Raw genomic sequence first — 20439 nt, forward strand, 5'->3', positions numbered from 1 at the left:
GGGATCAATTGCATTTGAAAGATAATTGAATTTCCTTCAAAATGAGCTTTGGTTGACATTTTTTGGATGAAGGATGAGAGAGTTATGATCAGTCAAAGTTGAGTTGACTTTTCAAGCAAAAACCCTAATTTTGAATCTTAGGGTTTTGTTGATTTTTGATCTTTCCTTGATGAATTGTGATCATCCAATGATCAAATGTTGAATCCTTTGACAAAATATGGACTTTGACAAAAAATTTCATTTTTGACTGTCAGTTGACTTTTTTGGTCAAACGGGTCGTCTGTTGACTGTTTGAGCTGCTGACGGTGCGTCTGAGTGAATTGAAGTTTGAAAATTTGTATGATGGTACTTTGAGATGTATGGATGTATATGAAATCCATTTGAGCTCTCAAAACTTGTTGCTCCTGTTAAAACAAGAAAAACCCTGATTAGGGACTGTCTGTATAGGAGGCAGTTAAGCGTACCTGATTTTTGTGCAGTGCTGAGTTTCTGCTAATCGTGTGATATTCAGAAGACTTCTAACACAAAAATCTTTGAAAATTTGAATTGTGAATGATTGATTTGATTGATTGTACAAAACACTGAGAGTTGTACTGTCTGCAGTTTGTCTGTCAACTGACTGTTCGTGTACTGAAGCAGCAGTTAAAGTGAAAAAGTCAACTGTCAAAGTTAATTTTCTTTTCTTTTTTGTTGTTATTTTTGTCTTTGTTTTGTGTGAAGCATGAAAATTTATTTACATGACTTGTTAGAAACAGAAACATAATAAATAACTGATATTTACGGTATGCGGGCAAAATTACCGATAATAACCTGAAAATTGTTTACTGCACAGAAATAGAAATATTTGACTGGCAGAAAACACACAAGTTAAGATTTGATTTTTGAAAAAGAGATTTGAAAAGATTTTGAAAATAATGGAATATAGTACAAAAGTTAGTGGGAAACCAAAAACAATTGTTACCAGTATAGTGTGAGTTTCCTGCTTCTGCGCCTGCAAAAAGAGTTAACTCTGCATGATTGTGTTAGTACTATTTATCTGTAAATAAATAAATAGTATTTGTGATGTAATGAACAGTATTTGGCGTTTGCGTAAGAATAAATTCCTCTGTAAGCCAAGCTACTGTATAAGAAAAGTTTCTGAAATTTAAGTACTTCATATGCTAGGATATTTGAAATAAAAATCCATGATTATATGAAACTCTTAATTTTCAGATTGGAGTTTTCTTGAAAAAAGATGTGGGCAAATTTTGGGGTATAACAGTTTCGTATGGGTGAAACCTGTCACTTCAAAGGCGCATATGGCCTTCTACTCGTCTTCGACTCTTGTGGGGAACACACATTCCTGATGTGAAGATCGATGATGAAGATCAAGCGATGTTACTATTGTGCGTTTTGCCTCTGCCACATGCTCACTTCAAAGAAACTCTCCTGTATGGAAAGGTGATCCGCTGTCGCGCGCGGATCAAAAATGAGTTATTTTGAATAAAATCGTAGATAGCGACAAGTGACTCGAGTATCGTTCTCACGAGGATTCTTTATTATATTAACCAATTGAAGTTTCGATTTGGGGGTTTTAAGTTTCGATTTATAAATTTTTGGCAAAAAAAACTATTAAATTAAGTGATTATGAAAATAAGTCGAACTACTGTTTCACACTTCGGCTAATCATTGGGTTCTACCTCACCAATTCCCTAAGCGGCTTCGTTCTCTATTCGATCACTTATCGATTAACAAGCGCAAAAGATATAATATAGATTAACACACCTAATATCCGAATAAAGCAAACGGATTAAAAAACAATCATGAATTAAGCAAACACAATTTTGCATACGCGATTTAACGAAAAAGCTGCGTCAAAAGCGATCAAAGATTAGGATGTAATCAATGAATTTAATCAAAATTGTTCCAATGAAGATTAGATTAAGCAAATAAAATTCAAGCAACAGGATTGAAAGAGAAACAAATTGAATTGGTAAAGCAAAAACCTCAAAGCGTTAGAGACGCAATTACAGTAGAACGACCCTGGATGTTTAGTTCTTCATGAATTCGTACAAGCTTCAAAATTTCGTGAATAGTGTTCGTGATGAACAGTACCCACGGCTAGACTTATTAGGAATCATCCAAAAACGTTTATGACCCAACTGGGTCGAATTACAAAACTAGACCCATTACTTAACGACCCAAAAACTGAAAATAAAATAGTGTTGCAGCTTCAAACGCAAATCTGGGAATTATAGGCTCCAAATTTGACTTCGACTCCAACATGAAAGTCGTAGCTCTATCTTTCTTAGCTTTCTGTCGATTATTAGAACGCCTCAATCGAATTCCTAGAACTCCAGTTATAATCGTTTCCGTGAAAGCTGCCAAAGATGAAAATAAAATACGAAAATCAAATAAGCATAAAAATAAACTAAATTATGAAAACACATTAAAACATAAAAATAATCAAAACAAATCAAAGAAATACTTTAGTACAACCATGGAAGGACGTGCATAAAAATGCGCTGATCAAAGGGAGTCCCTGACCTTTGAAGAAGTTCAATTAGCCCTGTATTCTAAGGACTTGAACGAACGAAAGGAGCATAAATCTTCGACTATTGGTAAAGGTTTGGCCGTTAAGGGAAAATTCTTGCAAAAGGATGGTAAGTTCGACAAGAAGAAAGGAAAAAGTCAGAAAAAGTCTTATAATGGCGAAGCATCTGGTATTCGATGCTATCATTGTAAGAAGGAGGGTCACACAAGAAAGGTGTGCCCTGAACGCCTAAAAGATCATGGAGGTAAGGATAATGGCAATGCAACCATTATTTATGATGATTTTGAATCATCTGATGTCCTTATGGTTTCGAGCAGTGACTCTAGGAAGGAGTGGATTATGGATTCATGTTGCACTTAGCACATGACTCCAAACAAAGACTTTTTCGAGGAATTATGTGATCAAGATGGTGGATCAGTACAGTTGGGAAACAACAAAGCTTGCAAGATTGCAAGTGTTGGATCTGTGAGATTCAAGCTCCATGATGAGTCAATAAGATTGTTGAATGAAGTCAGGTATGTTCCTTATTTGAAGAGAAATCTTCTTTCTCTTGGTGAATTCGATAAGAAAGGATATGTTTTCCAAGGAGAGAAAAGTATCCTAAGTGTCATGAAGGGGTCGAAGGAAGTCTTGAGAGGCGTGAAGAAACAAGGCTTGTATACCTTTGAGGCTGAAGTTGTAAGTAGTTCGACAAATGTTGCATCCATGAAACCTTTGTCGAAGACAAAAATTTGGCACATGAGATTGGACCATGTCAGTGAAAGGGGTATGGTCCAATTAGGGTAAAAAAATCTGCTTGGTGGCGACAAAGTCGAAAAACTGAAGTTTTGTGAACCCCGCGTACTTGGAAAATCTTGCAGAGAGAAGTTCAACAAAGGCAAACAAAGAACACATGGATCTCTTGATTATATCCATACTGATCTTTGGGGGCCTGCAAGGTGTCCATCATATTCAGATGCAAGGTATTCTCTATCCATAGTTGATGATTATCCAAGGAAGTTATGGGTATTCGTCCTGAGGACTAAGGATGAAACTTTTGAGAATTTCAAAAGTTAGAAGACTCTGGTCGAAAATTAGACTGGCAGAAAGGTCAATAGGTTGAGAACCAACAATAGTCTTGAGTTTTGCAATGAGGCGTTCGACAGTTTTTGTGTTGCCTCTAGTATTGCAGGGCATAGAACTACTGCAGGTACTCCACAACAAAATGGTTTGGCTGAAAGGTTTAATCGAACTATTTTGGAGAGAGTTGGATGCATGTTGACTAGTGTTGGGTTAAAGAAGGTGTTCTGGGTTGAGGCTGTTTCGACAGCAACATATCTGATAAACATATGTCCTTCGACACCGTTAGATATGAAGACACCTGAAGAAGTTTGGTCGGAACATCCACCAGATCTCGACAGACTGAGAGTATTTGGCTGCGTAGCTTATGCTCACATTAGGCAAGACAAGGTCGAACCTAGAGCTCTGAAATGCATGTTCATGGGATATTGACGGGGTCAAAGCTTATAGGCTATGGTGCCTAGAGCCAGGTCACAGAAGGAGTATCACCAGTCGAGATGTAGTTTTCAATGAAGCTAAAATGGCTTTTAAGAAAACTGATGATGTTTGTCGAAGTGTAGAAATATCAGACGAAGAACTGGAACAGGTAGATATTCCTGTTGAGGTAGAGCATGTTGATACTGAATTGTATATCCCAAATGAATTCGAAGAAGAAGATGCAGAGGAAGTTGAGGAAAATGTCGATGATTATCTATTGTCAAGATATAGGTAAAGAAGAATCATCAAGCCACCTCGGAGACTTGGGTATGCAAATCTTATAGCTTATGCCTTAATCTCTGCAAGTGAGGTTCTAGACGAAGAACCTAGAGACTATAAGGAAGTTATGAGGAGTCGAAATAAGACTGAATGGTTGAAGGCCATGAATGATGATATGAAATCTCCTCATGATAATCACACTTGGAAATTGATCATAAAAACTGTTGGGGCAAGGTTAGTCAGCCGTAAATGGATTTTCAAAGTTAAGGAAGGAATCAAAGAAGTTGCGTCGAAAAGATACAAGGCAAGGTTGGTCGCAAGGGGTTTCACATAGAAAGAAGGTGTCGACTTCAATGATGTGTTTTCTCCTATTATGAAGCATAGGTCCATTCGAATGTTGCTTGCCATGGTGGCACAGTTCGACCTTGAACTAGAACAGATGGATGTGAAGACTGCGCTCTTGTATGGTGATCTAGATGAAACGATCCTGATGAGGAAACCTGAAGGGTATGTCGAAAAGGGGAAGGAAGATTATGTGTGCAAGCTCAATAGATCTTTGTATGTACTGAAACAATCTCCTCGATAGTGGAATAGGATATTCGACAATTTCATGGCACACATAAGTTTTGTTAGAAGCCAGTTCGACCACTGTGGTAATTCATTTGTTATTTTGTTGCTTTATGTGGATGACATTCTCATAGCAAGCAACAATGTCGAAGATGTGATAAGGGTGAAGGCTGAACTCAATATGGAGTTCGATATGAAGGATTTGGTAGTTGCATCCAAGATTCTTGGAATTGGTATTCGAAGAGATAAAAAGCAGTCGAAATTATGCTTATCTCAAGAGGCATACCTACAGAAGATTCTTAAAAAGTTTGGTATGTCGAATACAAAGCCTGTTGTGACTCCAACAAACCCTCAATTCAAGCTGAGTATTGATCAGTGTCCGAGTACTGTTGTCGAAAGAGCCCATATGAATAGCATCTCATATGCTAATATAGTTGGTTCTTTGATGTATGATATGGTCTGTACTAGACCCGACACAGCATATGCAGTAATTCTTGTAAGCAAGTACATGGCGAATCCTGGAAAGACTCACTGGCAAGCATTGAAGTGGATCTTAAGGTACATAAATGGGTCTATGAATAGGGTCCTAATTTATGGTGGAGCCTTAGGTGAAGATACTAAAGCAGAAATTGAAGGATATGTCGACTCTGATTATGCAGGTTGTATGGATTCTAGAAAATCTATTTTTGGATATGTTTTCACCATGTTTGGCACTGCAATCAGTTGGAAAGCAACACTTTAGAATTTTTTTGCTTTATTAACCACTGAAACGAAGTATATTGCCCTAACTGAAGCTGTGAAAAAAGCATTGTGGTTTGATGGTTTTGCGAAGGAGATGAAACTTCAAGGTCGAGGTATCATTGTTAAATGTGATAGTCAAAGTGCAATACACCTGTCGAAGAATTCAGCCTACCATGAGCGAACTAAGCACATTAATGTGAGGCTGCATTTCGTCAAAGAAGTAATCGTGCATGGAGAAGTCCAAGTGCTGAAGGTTTCGACAAATTCCAATGTTGTTGTTATGATCAAAAAGACATTGCCGAGTTGCAAGTGTTTTCACTGTATGCAGTTGATAAAGCTACATGAAGAAAGCTAGTTTATTCCCTTGATGTTGTAGAGTTAGGTCCAAGGTGGAGATTTGTGAGATATTGGATCAAACTCTAGTATGATCGAAGGGTAGCTTCTTAGTTTGATAGTATTAAGCATGAAGTCGAAGGTTGTTCACATGCTGGTGTCGAAGATGCTAGGGTTGTTAGCATGTTAAATTAAGTTTTATTCTTTAAACCCTAATTTATTAAGTTAGCTTGTTTATTAAGTTAGCTTGTGTAATGGGTCTTGTGGAAAAAACTCATTAGTTAGTATGTTAGGTTTTATTATAAATAGCATAATAGTCTCTCATCATTGCTTACTGCAAATCCTAATTTAGGGTGAGAGGGTTATTTGTTATTCTTGTAACACTTGTAATCTTGTTTTGAGAGAAAGTAAAAGAATATCAGTTATAACCAATTCTTGTGTTCTTTTTCATTTTTGTTCTTTATTATTTCCTTGTTTTATACTTCGTTATTGGCATTGAATTCACAATATTATTTGTATAATTATGGACATGATCTTTTATCTCTTCTCAAAACAATAGATAAATCATGTAAGTCAGTATCACAAGTTTCAGAAATATAAGAATCCCCAATAGAAGAATCTTTTTTATTATTTACCTCTAATTCAAACTATTGTATTTGTTTTTGGAGCGGGCCAAGTTTACTTCTTCTTTGATATATTAGAGGACTAGAAACAAATATAGACTCGAGTTTAGGTTCAACCATTGGAAAACCATAACACTTATAGACTTAAGTTTAGGAGTAGGAACATGAATTTTTACTCTATGAAGGCTAAGACCAAGGGTAAGGAACTCAAACTCTAACTCAAACTCATTTATGTTCTCCACTTGAGGCCGAGGACAAGTGAAGTATGATACATTTTCATGAAAGGTGGCATGTATGGAGAAAAAAATTTGATTGAAAAAATGATGATATTTTTTCCTTCTTTAGTTAGATGCATAACTCAACAATATACATATAGTAGCATTTGGATCCAACTTGTTATGATATGTTCATCAACATGAACAAACGCAACATAACCAAACACACAAGACTCAAGGTTATGTAATATGGGAACAATGGGAAAATGTGAAAGCTTAAATTGAACATGACTAACATTACCTAAGACTCAAATAGGCATCAATAAGAACGGTATTTCTCCCGATAAGAGTTTAGAGTAGGCATTAAAAATAAGAGAGGTTGAGCAACTTCAAGTAAATGATATTTTTTCTTTCTACTATGTGAATTCATAGATAATGTCATGTTTACTAATGAAGTTTTAAAATATATGATTGTCATATTATTTACCATTGTCAGATCAAATTCTTTTTATACGTTTTCCAAATTTTGTTTGTACCATAATATAAAATTGAATAAATAATTGTAGTACTTCTGATTTAGTATTCGTCAAGAAGATCCAAATTAATCGACTATATTTATTAATAAACAAGACAAATCATTTTGTACCAAATACATAAGAGGTAGAGTCAGGCCCCCAAACATCAGAATGAATAACATTAAATGGATCAATATTTTATTAAATCTGGAAGGAAATAAAGACACGATTGTGTTTTGCTAACCGACAAACGTCACACTCAAAAGACGCAGCATAATGTTATAATATTAAGGACGAAAACATAGACTTAACTATATAAAAGTCAAATATCTACAAACAATATTCATGATTATCTAATCTTGTAAAATATTTCTACACTATTCGCGCATATATCAATTAAATTCATACTTAAATAGAGAGAAAAATAAACCTAATAAATTTGATTAATTTTTCTCATTCTAGTAGAGCTGTCAAAATGGGCTACCCGACCTTAAACGGACCGACCCTGGCGGGCTATGGCCTTTTTAGGACTGGGCCAAGAAGGCCATGTGTAATATGAGCTCGAGAATTAATACCCGAGTCCGGCCCTAGATGGACTTCAAATTACCTGACCCTCAATGAACTTTTTTATTTAAAAATATCAAAATAAAAACTCCATAATATTTATTACAAATAAAATTAAAAATTATATTATTTTAAATATAATATATTTTTAAATATTATATTATCTCTTATAAATACTATGATGTGTTTCTAAATACAATATATGTCTAAATTGTATCAAATAATACTTGAATATTTAACCTAATCGAAAAACTAAGATAATACGATGAAAGGATGTTGATTATATTAATTATAATATTTAAAAGAGAGAGATTGAATAAAATAGAGATAAAATTTAGTGAAGTGAAAAAAATCAATGTACTATTTTGGAGTAAGACAATATAAATATAAATATTTATTTTTTAATTTATAGTTATACGGACTAATAGGCTACCCACGATCTATATGAGCTAGCCCTAATGAATAACGGACTTTTCTGGGATGAGCTAAAAAACCTCTAAAAAATATAGACTCTAATTTTAAGACTCAAACTCTAAGATTTTTTTGGCCTGATGGACTAGTCCATTTTAACAACTCTACTCTAATATATTACAATTTATTATTTATATTTAATATTTACAAAGTTAGATGAAAAAATTAGGTCAGAGAGGATACTCCACTGAAAGTGACTAGTGAGATTCCTGTATAGAGTTTAATGGTCAACAAAAACTTGTTGATACTTAGCTTTAGTAGGAAAAATATATAATTCAAAAAAAATATTGTAGGAAAAATATACTATTGGTCTTCAATTTACAAACAGCTGAGCTCATCATACAAACTTTTCAACAAGTGACAAGTTGGACCCGTAACGAATTACTACACTCTTGTACGCACTTCTCCCCAAAACTACAATCAAAATTGGTTTTCAGAAATCAGAACCTCCCATGTTATTTCCTCCTTAGAAAATCGTACACCCACGTTTGATTTGAATTTTGAATTTTGAACACTGTATATTAAAATTATCATATATTTCAATTCATGAACTCTCTTTCCACGTTCTAGTCAAGACACCAAATTCTACTATCCATGCTATAAAAAGGACTCTTCATCTCCTCATGATTCACAATATCAACACAAACAAACTTCATTCTTCACTCTCTCTTTGTGTTTCATATTTTTGAAACGATGAAAAGCACTATCCACAAAACTGAGATATTCTTAGTTTTCTTCGTTTTGTTGAACTCCGTTTTCTTGATCTTAGAAGCTCGTCCATTGAGTATCATTGACACAAAAAACTCAGATGCTAGAGATGAAGTCATGGATATTTTTGGTTGGTTATCGAATTCTATTGGAGAAATCAAGCAAGGCGTGCCGGTGGAGACACTCGGAGGGATTAAGGATTCAGGTCCAAGTTCGGGAGGGGTGGGACATAAATTCACCAACCTAGACACGCTCGGAGGGATTAAGGATTCGGGTCCGAGTTCCGGAGGAGTGGGACATAAATTCACCAATGTAGACACACTCGGAGGTATTAAGGATTCGGGTCCGAGTTCGGGAGATGTGGGACATAAATTTACCAACAGGGAGACTCTTGGTGGAATTAAGGATTCCGGTCCATCACCTGGCGAAGGACATTAATATTATGTTCTTCACTCATTGAGTTATGCACCTATGGTTAGAGTTACGCATGCTAGTTTCCCATTGATTAATACCTTCATTTATTTATGTTTACATTTGTTTTTTCTTTTCACTTTGTTGTTAATGCTGCAACAGTCCAATTGATGTACATATATTATAATTATGTTTTTTTATCAATAAAAAGGAAATAAAAATCATTAGAAAAAACAAGGAGAAAAACTAAGTTTTAAGAAAGAAAGTTCTCACGGCTAGTAATGTCACATATATCCAAGTGGGATGTATTGGAATTAATTTAATAGTTAATTATATATTAATGCTCTATGATATCAATAATTCCAACATGATACTCTACCATAAACAAATATTGTTTCGTTCAAGAATAAAAAATAGAAGACAAACGACGGTGATGGCGGATCGTGTCTTATGATGCGGTTGAATAGAGGGATCTAAAAAGTTTACACTTCAACGCTCAAATCAATATATGAAGGACAAGATTGAAAAATATTCTCAAGTCTCAAAAGGATATTCCATCTTTTTGGATGTATCATGTTTATTCGCCAAACCAGGTGGTCATGACAGTGCTTTTACAGAAGTTAGTATGTCTTCTGAAACGTGAGTCCTTCTGAGGATGAAAGAATATGCAACAAATATGGTGTTTGCGTCATTCCCTTTAGTGAGTGTGTTTTTTCCATCACAGACCTTCACCTCTCTTTCACTACTTTTGATGTAGACGTTCTAAAACATTTGTCCATGGCTTCTTAATAACTTCACCCTTCATGCTAGGTATATATGACATTCTACAGTATTAATGTGAATATGTGAAAGAAACACCATGTGTGTTCCTCTTCCTTCACCTTTTCAAATGTCTTCGTGACTCGACATCCCAAACTACGGGTAGAAAATTACTTTGCCTCAAGTCGATCTTCATGGTTTCAAACCTCCTCTGAAACTCCTACCTTTTGAGGATTGATTCTTTTTAGTAACCCTTGTTAGTCATGAAGCTCATGTTGCAATTTGTGATGTCGGTAATTGAGTGGAGAGTAAGTGTGTTGACCTGTTCTCCAAGTACTAAATTGAGGGTCACTTTCTATTGGGGAAAAACTTTTTTGTATATAAAGAAAAAGATATCTTTGAAGAGGCTCGGTATCACATAGGCCGGTTAGTGAAGTTTATTGATAATCTAGGATATACACGGGGAGCCACCCCGATGACGGAAATTGATAAGAGGCATTTAAAGTGTCTTATTGACGTTCAGCTGTTGATGAAATCGAACTTTTGAGTTTATGGTATCTATAACATGCATGCCTCTCGTTAGTTGGGAATATAAGTATGAATGATTTCTAGAAAGGGGATTTGAATAGACTGATCCCTTTTTAAAAAACTTTCAATACAAAAATTAGAGTTTGGTGGGTGGAACCTAAAACAGCGAAGAATGGAAGCATATAATTTCATCACTATGAATTCTAACCAATGAATTTCAATGTTATCACTAAGAGAACGGTCAAACAATGATATGAGTAACCTAGGATAGTTCAAGTTGCTTAATCTAAGAAATTACCATCTCAACACAGACATGTTGTTTAACAAAATTGACTTAACCATGATTCGCTAGGTTTGATGCAACACAAACATATGCTTATACAATAAATCAATACTAGCATGATCTAACATAAATGACATACAAGTTATTTTATTACTTCACTACTATATGATGAATGACAAAAATTGAGAGAGAGAGAGAGAGAGAGAGAGAGAGAGAGAGAGAGAGAGAGAGAGAGAGAGAGAGAGAGAGAGAGAGAGAGAGAGAGAGAGAGAGAGGAGAAAGAGAGTATATATATATATATAAAGTTGTTCAACAACCGGTCTCTCTAGGCATACTCCACTCTTCAATGGTTTGAAACCATTGGGAAAATAATCATGTCATCCACTATTTTCAAGAATTAATATAAAATTATTCTGATACAACGAAATATCATCAATTTGAATGCTAATAGGCACGGTGCATTAGGTTACACATGAATCCAATGTCAATTCCTTCTGTTGATGCAAATACTTAACTGCTACTCACAAGATCCACAATGATCTTGATCCAATAATCTTGCGATCAACAATTACCTGCTCCAATCTTCCTTTCTGCAGAATTGTTTTCTTGAATCTGACAAAGACTTGTCTAAGGGATTGTCATTAGCCTCAATTAATTGGATAACTCCCAACTTTGTTATGCGACAACCTTCACATGGTTTCACCAAAGTATTCAATGGAGTATAGAGACACTTTTTTCTCTTTGTGAAAAACACAACCAAAATTCATGTCCAAGAAACGATTCTTCCACCTGATACACAAAAATATAAATTCAAAGAAAAACATTAGATTCTCTAATGTGCCTTTGGTATACCTCTCAAACTCAATCTTTAGAGTTGAAGGTCCATAATAATGGTTCTTGACAAAGGTTGAAGATGATGAATAGTATCTGAAGAATCTCACACACATAGCTAAAACACATAAGATCTACATTCTAGGAGCTTAATCACAAGGTATCAACAAGGAGATAGGTGTTGGTGAATGAAGAACACACTCCAGGTTCTCTCAAGGTTCTTGATAAAAAAATGGGTTTTTAGGTTCTGGGGAGATTGTTCTAAGACTGACTAATGTTATCACTTGATTGATCAATCCCATCACTTTCCGTGAGTTTCTTGTTTTTTTAACAAGAATAAAAAAAATTATTCAAAAGATGTTATTCCTCACACTTTTTCATAATTTTTCTCTCATGGGTGGGCCACTCTCTTTCATTGACAAAGAGGAGAAAGATGAATAATGGCGCAAGAGGTTAGACACATGCTTGGAATTCTACTCTCTTAAACTTTTTAAACAAATTATTTTTCTTATCAAATCATAAGGTAATGATTCGAATAGAAGAAACAATCAATTTTAATCAAAGGTTAGAAAGAAGGGAAAGATGCCATGATTCAAGTCATGTGTACCTCATAATTCAACTCAAAGAAGTTGTGATTCAAATCACACTTTGCTTTGATTCGACTCAAATGAGACAAAGCCAAATCCCACGTTTTTTGAGGCTTCATGATTCGAGTCACACATATGTATGATTCGAATTATACATCCTTACAACCTTGATTCAAGTGTTATAACTTGTGATTCAAGCAATACTTATTATTTTAACACAAAACCAATTGCTAGGATCAAAAAGAGACACGAACATGTATTAATACAACTAAGTCAATGAATCTAGAGGTTTCTCAAATGTAAAAAGACCTAAATAACTGAAGCAAATAAATACGAATACAACATATTATTCCAAATGAATTATAACAATAATGTTATAACAACAATAATACAACAACAATGTAAATAAATCCGCATAATAGAGAAGGGTACAAACACGCAATAAATCAAATAATGCATTATACACACAAATTGACAAACAATTAAAACTAAAAGCGATACCAACGATGATTGCAATTTCAGTCTCCCCCATTTTGGATGTTTGGCAAATTTGGAGATATTATTGATAATTTGAGTTAAGCAATTATTTAATGTATTATAGAACAATGATTCGCAATTTTGTTCCTCTTTTTATTGATCACCATAATATAATGATAGAATACACTTTGATACTTAAGCACTCATGCCCCCCCTGCATTAAACACTTAATGCGCGTAAATATCAATAATATCGATGATAACTTCTCCCCTTTTTACAAATATAAAAAAGAGAGAAAAGAAACGCAAATGAGTAACCATGATAAACATAAAACCTATAAACATAGGTTTAAGATACTTAAGCACCATAAACTTATATACATGCATAATTGTAATAGATGCAATTTCAGAAAATTATAAGAGACGAGAGATAAAAGATGGATCACAAACAATAGCATATCAACATATCACATAAATGGCTCAAACATGCCATAAAATACATAAAACAACATCAATGTCCATAATAATATCCTAAAAGATAGTAGAAGGTACCAAAATAAATTTAAAACAAAAATAGACAAAATAAGGATGAAATGCATATGATGGTATGACATGATATGATGCATGAGAACTAATGAAGTCATCTGAGGGAGGAACGAGAGGATCATCATTAAGGGTGAGCACAAGAGTGGAATCCTTAAGATGATCTAGGACACCTCTCGCCATAGATAACTCAGCTAGGATCTTATGATCTTCTGGTCTTCAAAGCAATATGTGCATGAAGACAAGTATCAATGATCTAAGAATCATCCAATATATTGTTAACCAAGTTATCCAGACATTACTTGGCATCAGCTGATAACAACTTGTCAAAGGAACAAGGTGGAGCAAATAAGGATGAATCAATGTACTAAAAACAGATGTTAACTTCTTCTTCTTCTTATTCTGCTTGATTTCCAAGCCTCCTTGAATATCAATCCTATCCTTATAGATGTACCTACCAACATTATCCAATCAATAGTACACCTCATTTTCATCTTTGAAGTAACACATCAGATTGATCACAAATTGATCAATCGGCTTTAGAGCTTAAACTAAATCTTTATCAGCGGAGGACATATCATTCAGGTCCAAGATGAATAGAATGAAAGAGGAGAAAAACAAGGATCTCTTTGGAGAAGTCCTATAATACTCAATTCGGCTCAGAATAAACTTAACCTAATTATAGTGATTAGATTTCAAAAGAACCCATGTTAGGTATAAGTCATGATCATCAGCCCTTACCCAATTGCGGGGTTTCCTAAACAAAACTTTCATAACAATCTAGGTCAAAAATCCTCATTTCGAACTTAACTTGACTAATTCGAAAATTAGCCAAATCCAAACAATCTTTGAAAACAGACTTGGAGATGCTCTGAACAAACTCAGCTCTATCAAAACCAAATGCATTTGAAATACACACTTCACTACCTTTTGAAACTAAGCCAAAAATGGTGCTTAAAATCATCTAACATAAACTTAATGACTTGATCACGAAAGTCATATTTAAGACCATTATTGGACACTTTAAGATTTCACGAATATTCTTTGACATGATCAAGGTTTAATTTCCTATTCAGTCCAATAAGTTTCAAAATATTGTGTTGCTCCAATGGTTTCAGAAAATTAACTTCTACTTCTGACTCAGCAGACTTAGTCACGAAATTATCAGCTTCAACAGGTTTGTTAAGAAAATCGTTCACATACCTTTTGAGTTTGTCATCAAGAATCAATTGACTAACAATTTGACAAATGAATGATAAATCTTGACCAGATGCTCGAGAGTTTGAGCTTCTACTTCCATTCAAATTTATTTTCTGGGAACTGGGTAACCTTGCATTAGTTGTCTTTTTACTTTCTTGAACATATGATCTTTGCTTTTTTGTAATTTGAGGAGGAGGATTGGATGATGATTCTTTTATGTTTCCTTTTTGCTTCTGAGAGCTTCATTTGATGGCTTCAACTCATGTTGATGGAGATGATAAGTTTGAGGTGTGAAAATATTTTATCTTTATTTAAAATAAATGAAGTAGTGTAATAAAAAACATATGTGCAAGAATAAAAAATATATACATGTAGGGAATTTAAAAAACAAAAAATCCTTCATAAAAAAATAAAATTCCAACAGAAAAATAACCATCAAAATGACCTATTAAATATGGAATATTGAGTCCTCAATCTTCTCGAATAATCATTTGTTTCTCGAAGAGCGTGTCATTTTTTGTTCCCACCCACTTCCATTTCTCTCTCCCTCTCTCTCTCTCTCCCTCCCTCCCCCTCTCTCTCCCTCCCTCTCTCTCTCTCTTTCTCTCCCTCCCTCCATCCCTCTCTCTCTCTCTCTCTCTCTCTCTCTCTCTCTCCCTCTCTCTCTCTCTCTCCCTCCCTCTCTCCACCATGGGAAACTCATCCAAGGACAATTCATCCAACTTTGGCAATGCATCTCCCGCCGATGTTCCTCCTTCTAATTTAAACATATACTCTGAGGGTGAGAAAGTCCTTGCTTATCATGGTCCCCGAATCTATAAAGCATAACTACGTCTCATTTTCCCATTCTAATAATTTTTCTCCAAGTATCATTTTTAGTAATTTATCCTCTCAATTTACTCTCATTGTTTATTCTTATTTCAAACTCACCAATTATGTGTTTGTAAAGAAATTGTCTATTCTCTTATTGTTTGGATTTAACTAAGCTGTAATTGAAAGTCAAGAGTATAGTTATCTTATAATATTGATATTATTATAAAGGTTTTAAGCTGAATATGGTTAAAATTTTGGTATAAGATTGTTGTGGGATGATTTTGTGATAAAAGCTTAAGTTTTTAGTGGGACTTTCAAGGGGAAATGTATGAAAATTTTGGTGGAGTGACAAAACATCATAGTAAACCATAAAGAGATCAGTTATCATCTGGATTTGAACATGAGGGGCTCATATAGGCTAGTTTGTATTTGAATGATAATAAGAATCAAATATAAATTGATATTAGGAATTTCATAATCCCTATGCATATCAAATTTCTCTTCATTCAAATTGTCAGCATTGTTATGATATCATTCTGCTTTACATTTCTCCTTCTAGGAGGTGTCATTATAAACTTTTAGATTACAATTTACATAAACTTTGACACAAACTATCTCAAACGATTTCATACTAAACTTGTAAATTTGTTAGATGGTAAATTTGTGTTTTTCTAACAAATGAACTTGACATATCAGTCTGAGATTCGAGTTAGATTCTATTAAGTTCTTAGTTGATAGATTTATTGATCTAAGTTTTTGTTAACATTTGCATTATTTACTAACAACCCATTTTTCAAGAATAACATAAATTGTGAAATAAACGTGATTAAAATGAAGTAAAGAAGACTAGATAAATGGAAAAAGTGAGACATGTGTGCATTAATAGTAGGGAAAAATATACATCATTCATGTATGAATAGTAAAGAAAAATATACAATTGTTTAATATATATATATATATATATATATATATATATATATATATATATATATATATATCACGCACAACAAATACTATATTAGTTGATCTAGATAGATCTTTATCTTCGAGTGGTTTGTATGGTGATGCCAGTGACGATGAAACCCTTCTTAACTATCTTTTTATTGAATATGAAAATGAGGGATATACCTACAAACACTTTGAAGATCAAGTTAGTACATACCGTGAGTGCGAGATTTAGGGTTTAGAATTGTGTGCACATAGTTCTGCCCCATTAGTTAGGATGTGTAATAGTAGCCTAAGACTCAAAGGCCCTAGAACATTGCTTAAGGGAATCTATCTTAAAGGACAACTGTCAGATAATCTCATAGATATTGTCATCTAATGATCTTTATATTTTTTACCAGTTCTAAGCAAGGGTACTTATAGGGCTTAGTCATTTCCCAATTCAGTAGCACTAGAACCTTTTAAAGAAATTCTATTATACATTAGAGGATCTTATAGACTTCATTATCCGACGGTCCTCATGTGTTAGTCAATCCTAATCAGACATGCTGCTAATGTATGTTCATTGTTTGAATCTCTTTGACTTTTGAGACTAATTGACCCATTATCAAGTGTAACACTACTTTTAATGATTGCTCTTGTTTTATTCCTTTTGAATTATGTAAACATTTCTTTTTTCTCTATATATTTTTAAAATATGCAACTCTTGATAAGTGACTGCATTTGGAGTCAATACCTCAATTTATATTAGTTATACATAAAAAAAACCTAATATTACTTATTACTTTTATAACTATATAGCTTCCTTTTATAACTATATAGCTTTCTTTTAGGGATTGACAAATAGGCATGCTCGCTTTATTTAGGCGTTTGATATTTCTTCATATAACGGTTTTTTTGTGTATATAAAAATGTAATATATATTTTTTAAATTACGTAGCCTCTAATCATTTAAATCACGTAACCGTTGATATATGCGCGTATATGATAAATTTCATAATTTTATATAAACTAGTATTTAGACCCGTGCGAGGCAAGGGTTAAATATTTTCTAAGTAAAAATAATATTTTAAACACACTTATAATTTAGAAAGTTTACTTATAGTAAGATTACTATTGTATAGATAAAATGTCATTGTTATTAATAGTATATATTAAAAAGTTAATTTAACTAAATTATTTTTGTAAATTATAAAACTTTTTGGGCATTTCTAAGTTATTAATAATTTGTGTAAGTATTTTAAAAAATTAACTCGTTAAATAAAAAATATTAAAAAAAACAAATTGGTTTAATAATTTGATTAGATTTTATGAATTGAATGATATAGTAATTCAGAAGTCATTAAACTAATATCAGTTCAATTTAAGTAAATATTTTGTCGGCCTGTAAGAAAAATAGGTTCGGCCCGTCGGTCAAGCATATAATTTTTATATTCTTGTATTGTAAATTTATGGATTTTATTGATATTATATGATTTTATCATCTAATAGAAAATAAATTTAAACACAGTTAAGTTTTATAAGAAATCTTTGGCAAATCTTGGACAAATAACCATTGTTGAATAACTTAAAACAAAAAGTTTTTGAGAAATGAAATGTGATCGATAAGTAAATTGTAAAAAATATCATATAAATATAAAATTCATATATTATGAATTTATATATGCCAAAATATAGTATGATTTTATCCATCTTTCTTATAAATATTTAATGCATAATAAAATAAATAAAATAAAAATAATGACAATTTTGAGTTTTTTATAAGAAAATTATGTTTTTCATACATCATAATTGTCTCATGTTCTTTGTTGAAACAAATATTATATCAACTTTTATTATAAATGTTACCATTTTATCACTAAATATTTAGTAAACTTTTACAATGTTCTTTGTTGAAACAAATATTATTTTAGTTTGAAAAAGTTCTAGAAATTTTTCTATTTAGTTTAAAAAGGTTAATGTTTTTTATTTGGCGCTCATACTATTATAATAATTTAATATGTAATTAAATTTTTAATTTCCTACATATATTTGTTATTTCATTTTTAATTATTATTTTCTAAATATGATATTTGATAGTGAATATTTTAATAATATTTTTTTTACTTATGAGTAAACAAAATAAATATTTAAATATGCTGAGCGTATCTGTGAGAAAAAATTTACAACCAAATATTTCAATAAGATTAGCTATTATTTAGTAATTTACAAACTATTATTTCAATAAGATTAGCTATTATTAAATATTGTAATCTTATTGAATTATATCCTAAGTAGAGGAAAGAAAATCAAATATTATTAGACACATAATCTGACATTTGAAATTCCAATTATTTGAATAAAGAAACAAAAGAAAACGGTTGGCAAATTTATTAAGGAATTTGTGAGCGAATTAACAAAGAAACACAAGAAGTCAAACAAATAAACATTTACTCGTAATTCATTCTAGTGCTTCAATAGCTCATTTACATTGATCTTAAAGAAACAATAAACATTTTACTAAACAATCAAATCCATAAAAATGATGATACCATAGATAAACTCATCCTTCTGAAAAATATTGTAACTTGTGATTAGGGGTGGGAATAGGCCAGGCCGGCCTACAGGGGCCTACGACCCAGCCTACATAGGCCTAGGCCAGGTCAGGCCTATTTAATAAAGAGGTCAGGCTTAGACTTTTTTAAAAGCCTATTTTATTTAATAAGCCAGGCTTAGGCTATTAAAAAAGCCTATGAAGCCTTATAGGCCGGCCTATATTTTCATATATATTAGAGATATGTTAAATAAGTTGGTTCATGTATGCATATATATTAGAAGAAAAAAAAGCTAAATAGGCTACCATATATATATATATATATATATATATATATATATATATAAATATAACAAATGCTAAATAAGTTCACTTATATATGTATATATAGGTCGACCTACAAGACTTCTTAAGTTATACAAATTAATTGAAAACTTTAATAAGATACAGGCTTTTTAAATAGGCTTTTAGGCCAGGCCAGGCTAAAAAACTGAGCCTATGATAGGCCTTAGACCAGGCTTAGGCCTTTTAAGTTTATCGTAGGCCGGACTCAGGCCTTCTAAAGCCTAGCCTAACCTAGCCTAGCCTATTTCCACCCCTACTTGTGATGTTGGGATAATTCTCATACAAATATTGAAATATTGTCTCCTTGATATAACATGGGATCAATAATAATAAAACAACAATATATAAAATTCAATAAACATTTTACTAAACAATCAAATCCATAAAAACGATGATACAACAGATAAACACATCCTTTAGAAAAATATTGATGGCCAAATATCTGACCAGGAATAAAGCCTCCAAAATTACATTATCCAACTCCAATGCTATTGGCAGCATAATTAACAATTGGCACTATCAAATTACGATCTAGTTACGATATGAAAAAGGAGAAATCCTCCAACAGTGCGATATAAAAACATCAAAACAGTAAATCAGAATTATCGCTAAACCCAACTGATCCATCATCCATTATCTTAAATATGTGCTTTGAAGTGAATGAAGATTTTGATTTGAAAGAGTCAGAACCTACAAATTTAACCAAAAAACTAAGAGATGAAAGAATCACGTAGTAGCATTACGAATAATTCAAAGACAAAGTACCATGAAAAATTAATTCAACGCCCTTTCGTTCTCACCAAATTAACCGGTAAAAATCAAAGACAGTACTATTGATTAAACAGAAAAAGTAAAGACCTTTACCATATGCCATGGTATAATTGAATCTGGATAATCAAATCAAAAGGCAGGGAGCATTTTTTTGGTTCTGAAATAGTGGAAATGGCTGAGTTATAGTGAAACCCGTGATTTGGTCAAAGACGGGGCTGGAAAATCGAAAGAAAAGCGAAAAGGTTACAGAAATAAAATTGAACAAATTAAGGTTAATGTGTTTAGTATTTATATAGATAACAACACTAATATAGTAGTAGAAATTGTAAATATAACAGAGATGAACGACTCGAAAGCCATGTGAACTCGGAGAAGAAAATTTTCATATT

The 20439-nt window shown here is 32.8% G+C and overlaps 1 protein-coding gene across 1 annotated transcript; it reads left to right on the forward strand.

Moving 5' to 3' along the window:
* The first annotated feature begins 8963 nt into the window (after nucleotides 1-8963).
* On the forward strand, nucleotides 8964-9706 carry LOC131607382 (uncharacterized). The gene has a single exon (XM_058879394.1). It carries the CDS (start codon nucleotides 9011-9013, stop codon nucleotides 9461-9463), a length of 453 nt encoding a protein of 150 aa, XP_058735377.1. The 5' UTR covers nucleotides 8964-9010; the 3' UTR covers nucleotides 9464-9706.
* Nucleotides 9707-20439: the final 10733 nt, after the last annotated feature.

Source organism: Vicia villosa, linkage group LG1, assembly GCF_029867415.1.
Source record: "Vicia villosa cultivar HV-30 ecotype Madison, WI linkage group LG1, Vvil1.0, whole genome shotgun sequence".
Taxonomy (NCBI): Eukaryota; Viridiplantae; Streptophyta; class Magnoliopsida; order Fabales; family Fabaceae; genus Vicia; species Vicia villosa.

Coding starts and splice junctions, on each gene's coding strand:
- LOC131607382 (XM_058879394.1), top strand. CDS start 9,011: ATGAAAAGCACTATCCACAAAACTGAGATATTCTTAGTTTTCTTCGTT.